The following is a 15,746-nucleotide window of genomic DNA, read 5'->3' on the forward strand; positions in this document are numbered from 1 at the left end:
TGACGGTTCAGACCGATGCGAGGAAGTGAGAAGCTTGAGCTCTCACAGCCGATGTTACCCGGCCTGCAGCGGGAGCAGCAGAGGCCTCCTCCTCCTCCTCATCACCACCTTCACCCTCCACCTCCCCACCGAGCGTGGGAGCAACTGGGTCAGCTGTATGAATCCCACCTCCCTCCTCAAGGACACGCTGTGGTGCCGCTGCCCAACGAGCACTCGCTCCGTCTCCACAACGGAGGCTACGCAGGAAGCGGCGGCCCTCCACCCAACCCCCACCTTCCACCCAACCCCCACCTTCCACCCAACCCCCACCTTCCCCCCAATCCACACCTTCCCCCCAACCCCCACCTCCCCTCCGGCAGACCCAACCAACTGCTGAAGGTGAGTGACGGAGCTGCCGGTGAGCTGACGCTGGATTTCTGCACCACTTCTTCTTGGATGAAGAAGAAGATGAAGATGTCTGTTCACCGTTTGTTTGTTGTCTTCACTGTCTTCAGTTTGGGGGTCCCCAGGAGCAGCTGGTTCCTCGGGGTCCATCACTGCTGGGAGATGAGATGTGGGCTCAGGTGCATCAGGTAGGAGCTCTCTGATTGGCTGTGATCATGTTTCATCATCCTTGTAGACTCTGAAGACTCTGGTCTGGCTGTCACTTCCTCTGCAACCAGACAAAGAGTCACTGAGCTTTGGCTCAATATCTCATCTATCCATATTCCCTCGGTCTCCAGCAGCGGGGCTACCCAGGGAAGATGCTGGGGGGTCAGCTGAAGAGACAAGGCCCTCCCCTGGGAGAGCACTCGGTGATCCAGCACACTCCTCCTCCTCCTCCTCCTCCAGCCATGCACCCGTCCTCCCGGCCGGCTGCAGAGGACTGCCCCAGCCCCAGCAAGAGGAAGAAGAGCTCGGATCAGGTGCCCCATCCTGGTCTGCAGCGTTTCCCGGGCCAGTCCCTGCTGTCTCAGCACCAGTCGTCAGGGCACCACCTCCCTCCCAAAGCTGCCTTCTGGAGCCCTCTCCATAAACACAGCGCCGCTTGGCCGCCGCAGACGTCCGACCGCAAGAACTCACAATCGCAGGAGTTCCAGCTCCGATCGGTGAGGAAACATCTCTTCATTACGTGATGGCTCTTGAGGCCAGAGGTCAATGTTCCCGGTTGACCTTTAATCAACGGAGACCTTTATTGGATGTGGAGTCATGAAGATGTAGTGATGCTGTTAGCTGTCTGAACCTGCATGTGAATAGCAGCATGTCCTGTCTCTTTCATACCACTCTAATCTTTCTTTCTTGCTCGTTGTTTCACAGGAATCCAACAAACCAGGAATGGGCAGCTACGGACAAAAGTCCTCTCCGGCCTCCTCCGCCCCGTCACACCTCTCTCCTCCACTGAACTCCTCGGCGGGAAGCTACAACCAGGGATGTGCTCCTCCGCTGCAGAAAGATGCATTCCAACCTCAGGCTGTGAACCAGCAGTCCCCTCCCTCGTCGTACCCCGGCCCGGGCTCCAAGCCGGGGCCGGCTGCACCCTGCCAGGCCCTGGAGCCCCGGGGGCCTCACGGCCAGAGAGGCCCTCCTTTCAGGATGCAAGGTGGCAGCCAAGCTACCTCTCACACGGCCTCGCCCCCGACCAGGGGAGACCGAGAGCAACACCTGCATGCCCAATCGTCACCAGCAAACCCTTCTGCGGCCAGCAGCAGCAGCAGCAGTGTGCCTTACAGCCACTTCCAGCCTCACCCAGGGCTGGGGCACAAGGGTCCCCTTCCTCCTCCTCTTCCTCCTCCTCCTCCTCCTGCCAGCAGCACCTCAGTACCTCAGCATTTGCAAAGTGGGCCCCATGAAGCCTGGAGGTACCAGAGCCGGCCCACCAGTCACTCTGCAGTGAGTACCAGTCATGCAGCATCATTGCTCTCCAGGTATGAGTGACGTGGTTACTTCATATGAACACATGTATTAATGAACACGTGTGTGTGTGTGTGTGTGTGTGTGTGTCTCTGCAGGAGTCGGGTATTTACAGGCCTCCAGGACTGCTACCTCAGCGCCAGCAGAGCCACAATCACGTCGTGGACGGCCGCGTTCCCGGTCCTGCCCAGCACCACCATCACGCCGGCCCTCCTCCGCCCCCCACCACCTCCACCCGAACACCCGTCATCACTGCCAACCCCCCCGCCCCCCAGGCCTCTTGCCCCGCCAGCGGCTACAGCAGCAGCAGGATATCTGGGGGCGCGAGTGCGGCCGGCGCCTCCAGGGTGATCGCCTCCCCGCCCGCCGGCTGCTCGGTGAGCGGCGGTAACGGCGGCTGGCAGAGAGGACGAGAGCCCGGACCCCAAAGCTCCGCCCGGGGCATCGCTAGCCCCGCCTCCCAGCTGGACGCGCTGCAGCAGCCGGGATGTCAGCGAGGACAAAGCCACCAGCTGCAGCACCAGGGCCCGCCCAGACCGCCGCAGGACGCCACCAAGCCCCGCCCCCTGAAGGGGAAGACGTCCTGCTACGAGGTGGAGCAACCCGCCGCCTTCAGCTCGTCCTCCTCCTTGTTCTCGTCGCGGCACCAGCGGCTCGGGGACAGTGTGATCACAAGCAGAGTTTCTCACCCTCTCCCCGGTCCTGCGGTGAAACATCCATCAGCTCCACGCTGCGCCGCCGGCGCTGCGCCTCAGCACCATGCGGCGCTCTCCTCCAGGCCGGCGCAGGCGGACTTTGGGTCGGCGTCGTACGCTCAGCCTCAGGTTCGCCCGCCGGCTGCGAGCGCCGTCCCTCAGTCCATCGAAGAGGCTCTGGACAAGCTGGACGCAGAGCTGGAGGGTCACATGCAAGCCGAGGAAAGGAGGAAAAGAGACAGGGAGGAGCAGGAGAGGCGTAAAAAAGAATGGGAGGTGAGACAAAAGAGGGACGAGGAGAGGAAGAGGAAGGAGCTGGAGAAGAAGGAGGAGGAGAGGAAGAAAAGAGAACTGGACAGACAGGAGGAGGAGAGGAGGAGGAGAGAATGGGAGAGGCAGGAGCAGGAGAGGAAGAGGAGGCAAGAAGAGGAACGGAGGAGGAGAGAGGCAGAGCGGCTGGAGGAGGAGAGGAAGAGGAGAGAATGGGACAGGCAGGAAGAGGAGAGGAAGAAGAGAGAATGGGAGAAGAAGGAGCGGGAGAGGAAGAGGAGAGAGTGGGAGAGGCAGGAGGAGGAGGGGAAGAAGAGAGAAGCAGAGAGGCAGGAGGTGAAGAAGAGGGAACTCGAGCGGCAGGAGAAGAAGAAGAAGAAACAGGAGTTGGAGAGGAAAGAGGAGGAGAAGAAGAGAAAGGAACTATGCAGCGCGAAAGGCAAAGAGCAGACGGCGATGGAGAACCTGGAGCGCCTGCTCTCCTGCAGCGCCTCCCCAGCACCTCCTCGCCTCTCCTCTGTCCCTGCGCCTCCTCCGGTGGCTCCTCCCCCCGGCTCCCAGGCCTCGCCCCCGTTCCCCTGGCTGAGCCGCGGCGGCGTCCTCCCGTGTCCGCCCGGACACTCGGCCGCCGCCGCCGCCACGCCCGCGGAGAGGCTGCGGCCGCCGCCGCTCACGCCTCAGACCGAGTACGCCAGAGAGAAGCAGCGGCAGCGCGAGATGTGGAGCAACAGCGGCGGAGCGACGTTCAGCCCCGCGTCCACGCACAATACCTCAGGGATGAACCAGCCGGCGTTCCCCAACAAGCCGCCGGCCATGCAAGCCGCACCCAACCTACCCAAAGACTCGGCCCGGGAGAAGAGAGACGGCAGCAAACACTCGCTGCCCTCCCTGGCGCTCAGAGAGCCGCCCAAGCTGTACCAGGCTTTCCCCCGAGAGAACCCGACGCCGCCGCTGGTCTCCAGCGCCATGAGGGGGATCCTGAACCAGCAGGCGAGCGGCGGCGTGGAGAAGGCCAGCAGCTGCGCTGCTGAAGCCGCCCAATTTGAGGAGGAGCCCTCCGAGTTGTCCACGCTGCTCCCGGACGGCCTGGCCAACATCATGGCCATGCTGGACGAGTCCATCAAGAAGGAAGAGGAGCTGTACAACAGCGAGAAGGCCGCGGGGCTCCTGGACGGCTTCTCGTCTCGTGTGCTGCCCGTCAAGAGCTACCTGAGTGCCCCGGACCTCATCCCAGCCATGAAGCATCAGCCCAACCAGGAGGACTTCGGGTCCAATCCGCACGCCAGCCCCCCCGTGCTCAGCCGCCAAGGCTCGCTGGCGTCCCCCTGCAGCCGGACGTCGTCCCTCAACGAGGAGGACGAGGACTTCTTCAAACCGTCTCCCGGCGTGCCCCTGAACCCCAAGCGGCCGATGGACATGGGCGTGGGGAACACCAACTACCGCCACAGCGACCTGGCCAAACTGTACGGCCTCCCCGAGCAGACGAAGAGCGAGGTGGACGAGGAGGAAGAGGACGAGGACTCCGAGGCCCCGTCTTGCTCTCCGCCCCCCCAGAGGCCCCACCTGCACCAGACGGGCGTGAACAGCATGTTCAAGTCCCAAGCGACGGTCCTGGAGAGCCAGAAGTACGCGTACCGCGGCGGCCCTTTTGGCAGGCCGCCGCCGTCGGCTCTGCTCGGGGTCAAGTATTCCTCGTCCCTGTCTCTGGGCCCCGACATCTGCCGCCAGCAGCAAGGCAGTTCTCCCACGTCGGATTCAACAAATCCACCGCTGAGTCCAGCTTTCCCGTCTCTGAAGTCCTCCCTGCCTCCTCTGTTCGAAGACAAGAAACTGAAAAGGGAGGACAGTCACGACTGGAGGGACGACGTGGAGCCGACAGAGGACAGAAGGAGCTCCATCAAAACGGAGAGAAGTTCTCCCCTGAAGCCCATCAAAGAGGAGCAGCTGCTGACGACCATCTCGGAGTCTTCTCTGGCAGAACTGGGTAAAAGCTGCGAGGTCATGCTGAGTCGGCACTCCCTTCCCAGCGCCGAGTCCCTCGATAAGCCCGACGAGCTCAAAGCGAAAGACCGACACAAACGCGAGAAGGTGAAGGAACACAGAGAGAAAGACAAGAAGAGGAAGCACGGCCACAGCAGCAGGAAGCACGACGACAGGAAAGAGAAGAAGAAGCATCGAGAAAAGAGAGACGAGATGATCTTCTGCTCTTCCTCCTCGTCCTCGTCGTTGTCGTCCTCATCTTCCTCCTCCACTCATTCCGGCTCCAGCCACAAGCGGCACAAAGACGGCAAGAGCCACAAGGAAAAGAAGGATCGCAGGATTCTCGGTGACCTCAACCTGCAGTGCAAAGAGGGCTCGGAGAAGAACCGCGGCCACTACGACGCCGAGAAGACCAAACGCAAGGACGCGTCCGGCGCCAGCTCGGCCAGCGAAGGGGAGCAGGCGGAGTGGACCTCCAGGAGCTCTGGAGAAAGATCAGAGGACAAAAAAGACTCGGAGTCCGGCTCCTCGCTGGGTTCAACGGACTTCTTGAAGCTGAAAGCGCTGTCGGACGGGCCGCCCAAAGAGCTGAAGATCCGCCTGATCAAAGTGGAGAGCGGGGACAGGGAGACGTTCATCGCCTCCGACGTGGAGGAGAAGAGGATCCCCCTGGAGGACATCACCATCAGGAACACGGCCAGCGAAATCATCCGGTCCTGCAAGTGAGTGCGCTGTGGAGGAAGCTAGTTTAGCGGAGTTGTTTCTGTGTGTTTGCATCTGTAACATGTTGTCTTCATGTTGTCTTCCTGCTGCAGGGGCGCCAGAGTGAAGGACAAGTTCAGAGAGTCTTACCTGCTGCCAGCCTTCTCTGTGAAGCCCATCATGACCTCAGATGAACTGCTTCCCAGAGAGAAACTCAACCCTCCTACACCCAGCATCTACGTACGTCTCTCTCTCACACACTGTAGACGAGCTTCCTTACTGTCTTGAATCCTTTATAAAAACAACATACGGTGTGTTTATACACACAAATGCATCTGACCCGTAAAGTAACTCAGGTGCATGTGCTGCCCTCTTGTGGTGATGCGTTGCACATGAAGACGTGTTGACTTCCTGTGTGGTGACGTCGTGCTTCTCCTCTGCAGTTGGAGAGCAAGAGGGATGCCTTCTCTCCTGTGCTGCTGCAGTTCTGCACAGACCCCAAGAACCCCGTGACGGTCATCAGAGGCCTGGCCGGATCTCTGCGCCTCAGTACGTCTGCTCCTGCGACCGTTGATGCTTTACATTCACTTACATGCAGAACTCATGTAGAATCACCTGACACACCTGAAGGGCTTACAGACAGACAAGGAACAAGAGCATCAGGCATTGAGAAGGCAGCTTAGCTCAGAAAACATGTGATTCAACAAAGACCTTAGATTTTAAATGCAGGTGCATGATGTAAACCATCTGAGGAGCTCCAGCCTCAACGTGAGAACGACCTTTGCAAAGTGCATCATGTGTTTTTTGGGCTTAAAGAGACACGATAGTTACAGGTGTATGTAGAAAATAAGAGCACAGTAATGTGTCGCATGATGTTGCCTTCAAGCATCCTGCTCCTTCAGTTTAATCTTCAGCTGTGAACCTGCATCGTTGTAATGTGAACGTCTCGTTGTTTTTAGATTTGGGGCTGTTTTCCACGAAGTCCCTGGTGGAGGCGAATGCGGAGCAGGCGGTGGAGGTGAGGACTCAGGTGCAGCAGCCGGCGGATGAGAACTGGGACCCCAGCGGGACGGGCCAGACGTGGCCCTGCGAGAGCAGCCGCTCACACACCACCATCGCCAAGTACGCCCAGTACCAGGCCTCCAGCTTCCAGGAGAGTCTGCAGGTAAAGCTGCTGCGCCCGCCAGGTGGAGCGACGCGCTGCTTCTGCTGCCATGGACACTGGACACTGTGGTTAATGCTTTACATGTGGAGACTTTCATGTTTCTGTGATACAGCTGATCAACATGCTGGGGTTTGTTTCCAGGAGGAGAAAGGCAGCGATGACGAGGATGATGAAGAGGAGAAGGAGAAGAAGCCATCAAACAGTTTTGATACTCCAACTAAGGACGGCTCTAAAGACGGCAGCAGGTGAGGATGTTGTGAAAAATGCACTCGTAGTGGTATGCAATTTGTATTAATACTCATTAACAATAATAATGTGTTCTTCTCCTCAGCGGTGAGCAGAAACAAGTGGGGAAGATCATTAAGTTTGGCACCAACATCGACCTCTCTGACCCCAAGAGGTGAGCCACCTCATCAGATCCATGTGTTCAATGATCACTACAGCTGCTTATTAGTGCACATTGATGCTGCTGCTCACGCGTTACTGAAGACACAACCTGACCTCTCTGCTCAGGTGGAAGTCTCAGCTGCAGGAGCTGCAGAAGCTGCCGGCCTTCATGCGCGTGGCGTCCAGTGGAAACATGCTGAGCCACGTGGGTCACACCATCCTGGGCATGAACACCGTGCAGCTCTACATGAAGGTTCCTGGCAGCCGGACGCCAGGTAACGTCAAACACACAGGAAACACCAGCTCCAGTCAAACAAAGACCAGGAATAGCTTTATGTGAGCGTGTTGGCTCCTTCATCAACAGGTCACCAGGAGAACAACAACTTCTGCTCTGTGAACATCAACATCGGCCCCGGAGACTGTGAGTGGTTCTCTGTCCACGAGAACTACTGGCAGGCCATCAGCGACTTCTGTGTGAAGTGAGTAGACCACGATTCATGTGGACAAATTGATCATTTACACCGGTATTAAACACAAGTAGGAGTGTGTTCGATGCATCTGTCCCCGCAAGACTCTTTCCACCAGACGCTGTGGTGTAAAGGAAAGATGTGATGGGAACATCCACAGATAGATGTCAGCGGAGCTACTACAGCTCATAGCTGCACTGATGCGTTGAGTTCAGCCTCTAGAAAGTGTACTGAGAGGTTGTGTGTACCACCAGATGGCGCTCTTGCCCCACAGCTTCCTACAGAGTGTTTTCCTCTTGTGTGCTCAGGCATGGCGTGGACTACCTGACGGGGTCCTGGTGGCCCGTGTTGGAAGACCTCTACAAGTCAAACATCCCGGTGTACCGCTTCATTCAGCGGCCCGGAGACCTGGTGTGGATCAACGCCGGAACCGTCCACTGGGTCCAGGCCGTGGGCTGGTGCAACAACATCGCCTGGAACGTCGGCCCGCTCAACGGTAAGCACCCCGTGAGCGCCGGATGCACCCCACGAGGCAGCAGGCGGGATGTTTAGTAACACGGTTGATCGTTGTGCAGCGTACCAGTACCAGCTGGCCCTGGAGAGGTTCGAGTGGAACGAAGTGAAGAAGGTGAAATCCATCGTCCCCATGATCCACGTGTCCTGGAACGCGGCCCGCACGGTCAAGATCACCGACCCCGACACCTTCAAGCTGGTCAAGTGAGTCCACAGTCATGCACCTCACTGCATGATGACGCATACACAAAGCTGTAATGAACAGATGATGACATGAGTGTGTGTGTGCTGCCAGACACTGCCTGCTGCAGTCCATGAAGCACATCCAGATCCTGCGCGACCAGCTGGTGGCGGGCGGGAAGAAGTTATCCTACCAGAGCCGAGTGAAGGACGAGCCGGCCTACTACTGCAACGAGTGTGACGTGAGTCGCTGTCGTCCTCTCTTCAGTCACTGACAGTTAATGGGGGACATTAAAGTCATTTTCTATCAATAACGGCGACATGTTCTCTCCTCCTCTGCAGCTGGAGGTGTTCAATCTGTTGTTCGTGACGAGCGAGAGCAGCAGCAGGAAGACGTACGTGGTTCACTGTGAGGACTGCGCCCGGCAGCGCAGCCCCAACCTGACCAACGTGGTGGTGCTGGAGCAGTACCGCATCGAGGAGCTCATGAACACGTACGACTCCTTCACCCTGGTGAGCATCGCTGTGGCCATCCTGCTGCCTCCAACGAGACGAACGGAACAACCCGAACACAAGACTCAGGATGTGCTACTGTCGTGTGCACAGACAACAGTTATTCTAGACAATGAAACGAATTAAATTATTTAGCTCAACAGAATTACAATAAACTTAAGGTAAAAAAATAAGGCACAAAATATAAAAGATATGACAGTATTGATATAGTATAAAATACAATATTGCACACAAATACGATAATAGTTTTGCTCATTGTATCTTTATACACTATGCATTGCTACAACATTTTAATTTGTCGGAAAGTTCACTTGTTGATGGCGTTTGAGGCTCGTTTCTGACCAGAGAAAACTACTCCGATTCCTGTGAAGTAACCTGTGTGTGTGTGTGTGTGTGTGTGTGTGTGTCTCTCTCCAGGCCTCCTCGCGGTGACAGCGCTCCTCTCCTGCGTCTCTCAGCCATAACCAAAACTCCTGCCAGCCAGGACAAAAGACACAGTTTCACTTTGGTTCTCAACGTAACTTTTTTTCATTATTTAAAATCATTTTTGCTACTACTGCTAACACTTGCCGAACAGCCAGTTGAATACGTTTACTCATCATTACTGTTTACAAAAAGAAATACCAAGCCGCCAACACAATACCAGTTTACTCTCAGATGGTGCTCTTCTGCCGCCGGCCACCAGGGGGCAGTGCGCTGCAGCGGTACTGACGTTACTCTCAGATGGTGCTCTTCTGCCGCCGGCCACCAGGGGGCAGTGCGCTGCAGCGGTACTGACGTTACTCTCAGATGGTGCTCTTCTGCCGCCGGCCACCAGGGGGCAGTGCGCTGCAGCGGTACTGACGTTACTCTCAGATGGTGCTCTTCTGCCGCCGGCCACCAGGGGGCAGTGCGCTGCAGCGGTACTGACGTTACTCTCAGATGGTGCTCTTCTGCCGCCGGCCACCAGGGGGCAGTGCGCTGCAGCGGTACTGACGTTACTCTCAGATGGTGCTCTTCTGCCGCCGGCCACCAGGGGGCAGTGCGCTGCAGCGGTACTGACGGTGCAGCGGCGCGTTTGTGTCAACAAGAGAACTCGTTCCTGTTGTCGTCGTCTTGAATACTGAGATTTGTACAATTTGCTGTTTGCAATTTTTGTGGGGTGCTGTCTTTTTTAAGAAATAATTTATTGGTTTGTTTTTTCTAAACTAGATCAACTAGATATATACCACATTGGCCTTGTATTTAGAAAAGAGAGAAAATGAAAAATACTAATAATAGAGATATGAACATTTTTCTAGAGCATTAAGAATTTTAAAAAAAATACAAATGTTTGAAATGCTTCAAAACATACGGGTTTTAACGACTTTGGTTGTTTTGGGGGGGATTTCATTTTGTCTTTCAAACTCTTGTACGTGTTGTAAATCTTGTGTTTGTATGGATTATACTTTTAATTTCCTCTGGAGATAATAAGTTGTCGCATCAGGTCGTTCTGTTCATTTCCTCCATCTCTTTAAAAAAGAAAAGTCTTTGCCATCTGGTGTTTGTGTTGTTCATGATTGTTTTGTTCCAATATGCAGATTTAGTATTTCCTGGATTTTCTTTTTGCATTGTACATTTAATTTAAAATGTTTCTTCTATTTATTGGATATCAATGGTCTCCCTTTTTTTAAAAAGGGTTGTACAAGTTTTCAATTTTTTAAATTTTTATTTTCCCTCTTTTTTTATTTTTTATAGTAAACTCAGTAAGAAGTGAGCAGAGGGTTGTGGAGGCTGCTGTCTCTCTGGTGCTCACGACTCCTGCCTTTTCCTTCTGCTATATATTAAATATCTTTATCTTGAATATAACACACCTTTCCTGTAGACGGTAGGCACGCCGCTCACGTAGAGGAGACGACTAATGACGCTGCGTTCGTTAAGGAAAACGACCGCTCCAGCGATTTGAGGATCGGTCTTTTTTTATTACGTAGGGCTTTTAGACGAGATTTTAATGATTTTATGATATTATCTGTTGAATATGATAATGGGATAGATGGTGCTAAACGTTCTCTTTGAACAACTTTTTCTCTTCATCTTCTTAAAATGAGAATCTATTTTTCCTGTTGCAATATTATTACCTTTTCCTTTTTCTTCTCTTTGTGGTCATTTATTTATAACTGCACTGTTTAGAGAACTCACACACACCTGCAGACACACACACACACACACACACACACACACACACCAAACTGAGCCAGACGTCTTAAACACTTGTGAATTTGTGTGACATTACTATTAATAAAAACTTTTTGATAAATCCAAAAGAGAAACATCTGATTTTCTTTCTTGTTCGGTGGCGTCTGAAACATGAAGGTTAGAAACACGAGTGAGGAGGAAGTTATTCCACTTTGTTTTTTAAAAAGCACCGACTATGTGAGGACTTATTGTTTTAACATTTTAGACTGTTTAATGACATCCTATGACTCTTCAGTCATAGTTTGCCATGTCCAATGTCATGTCTTCATGTAGCGTGCTAAGAAACACAGAATACAAAAAGTTAGCCTTGTGTAGCCTCAAAAAGTCATTAAAAATGTCATTATGGCAAAATATTATTATTATTATTATTATTAATATTATCATTAAATATCTTGTAGAATTAAATAATGTCTCAGTAAATGATATAAAAGGTTTGGCGCTTCAACACGGTTAAATACTGGTCTACATGTCGAAAGATTCTTGACCTCAAATTCTTCATTTGTGCCATAAAACATTTATGAAATACAACAGAATGTATCTGTACTTGTAGTACACTTTAGTAAACGTATGTTTACGCGTCACTGAGTGGAGCGAGGTCATTAATGTCTGCAAAGGGTCCACAAAACAATATCAAAGTGAAATGAATGAAATCAGGGTTGTTCAACAGTTTGATCACAGATTAAAATCTGACTTCTGTCATCGCATCATGAATCCAGCAGCTGATCTCTCACAAGACGCTTTTCTCTTTGTTTACACAACATAAACATAAATTTTCTGAAAAATACTTTCATTTGTTTCTGGATAAACGAGCCAAACAGGAATATCTGGTTTTGACTAAAGCTGTGAATCACTCAACACGTGACGCGTCAAAGTGGCATAAAACATAACTAATGAACCAGGAGACTTTACCTCGCTTTGAGCAGGATGAAACTCTGTGAGCGTCTCACCGCGTCGTCTCTGAAGCTCTCAGCGCTGAAGCGTCTGAAGAACCTCCAGCTGGACCTGAAACACTGACAATGTGTTCTTCGTGTTATCGAGAACGAGACGACATGAACCTGAACTTCAAAGTGAAAACTGTCCTCTTCTCCAAACAGGAGCAGTCGTGTTTCCTCCTGAGGCCTGAAGGCTTCTCGCTGCTCTCAGCATCAGGTCACTTCCTGCAGTCGAGCCAAACCGTTGTCACACATTTGTCATTCGCGTCCCAAACTTGAGCGCTCTATTGTTAGACACGCGTGTGAAAAGAAATGGAACGCTGAAGTCCTCACACAAGTTTCCATGTAGACATCAGGATCCAGTGAGGAGGAAGCAGATCGTACGGAGCGGCACGACTTCACAGGAAGTAGCAGCGAGGACGGTTTCCTCCAGTCATTAATAACCAGAGCAGCAACTTCATACGCAAAGAGCAGAGCAGCCATGTAGAGCAGCAACTTCATACGCAAAGAGCAGAGCAGCCATGTAGAGCAGCAACAAAGTAGCAGAGCGTAAACTATGTCCTCTCTTCAGATGCTGCACGAGCTGTGTGACTTCATAAAGACACTTCCTCTTTACAACACAGTGTGTGTGTGTGTGTGTGTGTGTGTGTGTGTGTGTGTGTGTGTGTGTGTGTGTTGTGTGTGTGTGTGTGTGTGTGTGTGTGTGTGTGTGTGTGTGTGTGTGAGATGTACGCAGACAGAACATGTGTAACAACATGTCTGGGAGCCAGACGTGTGACAGAGCGGCGGTCACGCTGTCCTCAGGTCACACCGGAGGCCACGAGGTCGCGTTCAGGTTCCTGGACACGCTGCAGGACATCCTGCTTCAAACAGGAAACCCTCCGTCCGTCTCTTTGTCCGGGTGCTGCAGGCGGTGATGAACGGATTGTTGTGGTGTCCAATCAACACAACAACAACAACATGATGATGAAGAGTAAACGGGAGTTGTGTCTTCATGCTGCTCTGGTTGAACGTGATGCTGAAGATGTCTCCTCTGTGACGGCAACAAGGAAACGATCAGAAGATAAAGTTCATTTATTAATGAATCAGAAACTGTTTCACCGCCAGAAATGTTTTCACAAACAAGTTCTCTTCAGCGGCAACATGAGACATGAGACAAACAACAACAACGACACGGTGCGATGTGTATGACATGAAGGACGAGACAAAGTGCTCACACAACAAACAACGTTAGTGTTAAAGTGTCGTGTGTGTTGAAGTTAAAGTGTATTTTAATGCAAATGTGTTGCTGAGCTTTATGCTGCAGGAGCATGAACACACACACACACACACACACACACACACACACACACACACTCCGTGACGACAGAGGGCAGACAGAGGACAGGAAGTAAACAAACGTAATCTCACCGCAGCGGGAAATAAATATCAGGATCAGACGACACTAATTATGTAACTTGTGATCTTTTATCCTGCAGCTGATCACAGCTTCCTCCAGTCTGGAGCTCCTGCTCCTTCATCTTCTCACTCATCTGAACATCTCACGTGTTTATTTCATCACACGCTGTAAACAAACACTGTAAACACTGTAAACAACATCTCTACCTTCATCACAGCGACCTTCATGCCTGAGGTTTGACCTCTGCTGTCATGAACCATCTGAACCTGCAGCAGCCCACACACACACACACACACGCACACACACACACACACACACACACGCACACACACACTCACACACTCACACAAACACACAAACACACAAACACACGCACACACACACACACACACACACACACACACACACACACTCATACACACACACACACACGCACACACACACACACACACACACACACACACACACACACACACTCACACAAACACACACTCACACAAACACACACACACACACACACGCACACACACACACACACACACACACGATGCTTCACAGTCGAGTCCTCAACAGGATGTTTCAGAACAGCTGACTTGACAGTCGATGTTCTTCAAGAGGAAACATGAAACAGTTTGTTGAGCTGAAGCTCAGAGAGACGAGGGAGCCGGTTACACCACCAGGACGTGTGTTACGACACACGTTTACATGTTTACACGTTTTCATGCTTACACGTTTACATGTTTACACGTTTACATGTTTACACGTTTACACGTTTACACGTTTACATGTTTACACGTTTACACGTTTACACGTTTACATGTTTACACGTTTACATGTTTACACATTTACATGTTTACACGTTTACATGTTTACACGTTTACACGTTTACATGTTTGCACGTTTACACGTTTACATGTTCACACGTTTACATGTTTACACATTTACATGTTTACACGTTTACATGTTTACACGTTTACATGTTTACACGTTTACACGTTTACATGCTTACACGTTTACAAGTTTACACGTTTACACGTTTACATGTTTACACGTTTACATGTTTACACGTTTACGCGTTTACATGCTTACACGTTTACATGTTTGCATGTTTACACGTTTACATGTTTACATGTTTACACGTTTACATGTTTTCATGCTTACACGTTTACACGTTTACATGTTTTCATGCTTACACGTTTACACGTTTACATGTTTACACGTTTACACGTTTACATGTTTACATGTTTACACGTTTACACGTTTACATGTTTTCATGCTTACCCGTTTACACGTTTACATGTTTTCATGCTTACACGTTTACATGTTTACACGTTTACACGTTTACATGTTTACACGTTTACATGTTTACATGTTTACACGTTTACACGTTTACATGTTTTCATGCTTACACGTTTACACGTTTACATGTTTTCATGCTTACACGTTTACACGTTTACATGTTTACATGTTTACACGTTTACATGTTTACACGTTTACACGTTTACATGTTTACATGTTTACATGTTTACACGTTTACAAGTTTACACGTTTACACGTTTACATGTTTACATATTCACTTGTTTACACGTTTACACGTTTACACGTTTACATGTTTACACGTTTACATGTTTACATATTTACATATTTACACGTTTACACGTTTACATGTTTACATGTTTACATGTTTACATATTTACATGTTTACACGTTTACATGTGTACATGTTTACATATTTACACGTTTACACGTTTACATGTTTACACGTGTGCATGTTTACATATTTACACGTTTACACGTTTACATGTTTACATGTTTACACGTTTACACGTTTACATGTTTTCATGCTTACACGTTTACATGTTTACACGTTTACATGTTTACACGTTTACACGTTTACACGTTTACACGTTTGCACGTTTGCACGTTTACATGTTTACACGTTTACATATTTACACGTTTACACGTTTACATGTTTACAGGTTTACACGTTTACATGTTTACATATTTACATATTTACACGTTTACACGTTTACACGTTTACATGTTTACACGTGTACATGTTTACATATTTACACGTTTACACGTTTACATGTTTACACGTTTACACGTTTACACGTTTACATGCTTACACGTTTACACGTTTACATGTTTACACGTTTACACGTTTACATGTTTACATGTTTACATGTTTACACGTTTACACGTTTACATGTTTTCATGCTTACACGTTTACACGTTTACATGTTTACATGTTTACACGTTTACATGTTTACATGTTTACACGTTTACATGTTTACACGTTTACACGTTTACATGTTTACATGTTTACACGTTTACATGTTTACATGTTTACACGTTTACATATTTACACGTTTACATGTTTACATGTTTACACGTGTACATGTTTACATGTTTACACGTTTACATGTTTACACGTTT

At 50.4% G+C, this 15,746-nt stretch overlaps 1 protein-coding gene across 1 annotated transcript in view; it reads left to right on the forward strand.

Moving 5' to 3' along the window:
• Positions 1–11,033, forward strand: part of kdm6ba (lysine (K)-specific demethylase 6B, a) — an 84,127-nt gene extending 73,094 nt beyond the window's left edge. The window contains exons 10-26 of the mRNA XM_068587603.1: positions 12–378; positions 495–572; positions 723–1,088; positions 1,297–1,869; positions 1,989–5,557; positions 5,651–5,777; positions 5,981–6,086; positions 6,497–6,702; positions 6,844–6,947; positions 7,034–7,102; positions 7,216–7,364; positions 7,454–7,568; positions 7,865–8,052; positions 8,132–8,273; positions 8,365–8,491; positions 8,592–8,762; positions 9,180–11,033. Of these exons, the coding sequence (XP_068443704.1) occupies positions 12–378; positions 495–572; positions 723–1,088; positions 1,297–1,869; positions 1,989–5,557; positions 5,651–5,777; positions 5,981–6,086; positions 6,497–6,702; positions 6,844–6,947; positions 7,034–7,102; positions 7,216–7,364; positions 7,454–7,568; positions 7,865–8,052; positions 8,132–8,273; positions 8,365–8,491; positions 8,592–8,762; positions 9,180–9,194 (6,472 nt within the window). The 3' untranslated portion in view covers positions 9,195–11,033. The remainder of the gene's footprint in view (positions 1–11; positions 379–494; positions 573–722; positions 1,089–1,296; positions 1,870–1,988; positions 5,558–5,650; positions 5,778–5,980; positions 6,087–6,496; positions 6,703–6,843; positions 6,948–7,033; positions 7,103–7,215; positions 7,365–7,453; positions 7,569–7,864; positions 8,053–8,131; positions 8,274–8,364; positions 8,492–8,591; positions 8,763–9,179) is intronic.
• The last annotated feature ends 4,713 nt before the right edge of the window (positions 11,034–15,746 follow it).

Source organism: Clinocottus analis, unplaced genomic scaffold (assembly GCF_023055335.1).
Source record: "Clinocottus analis isolate CAN_PGR_092001 unplaced genomic scaffold, fCliAna1.0.p SCAF_21, whole genome shotgun sequence".
NCBI lineage: Eukaryota > Metazoa > Chordata > Actinopteri > Perciformes > Cottidae > Clinocottus > Clinocottus analis.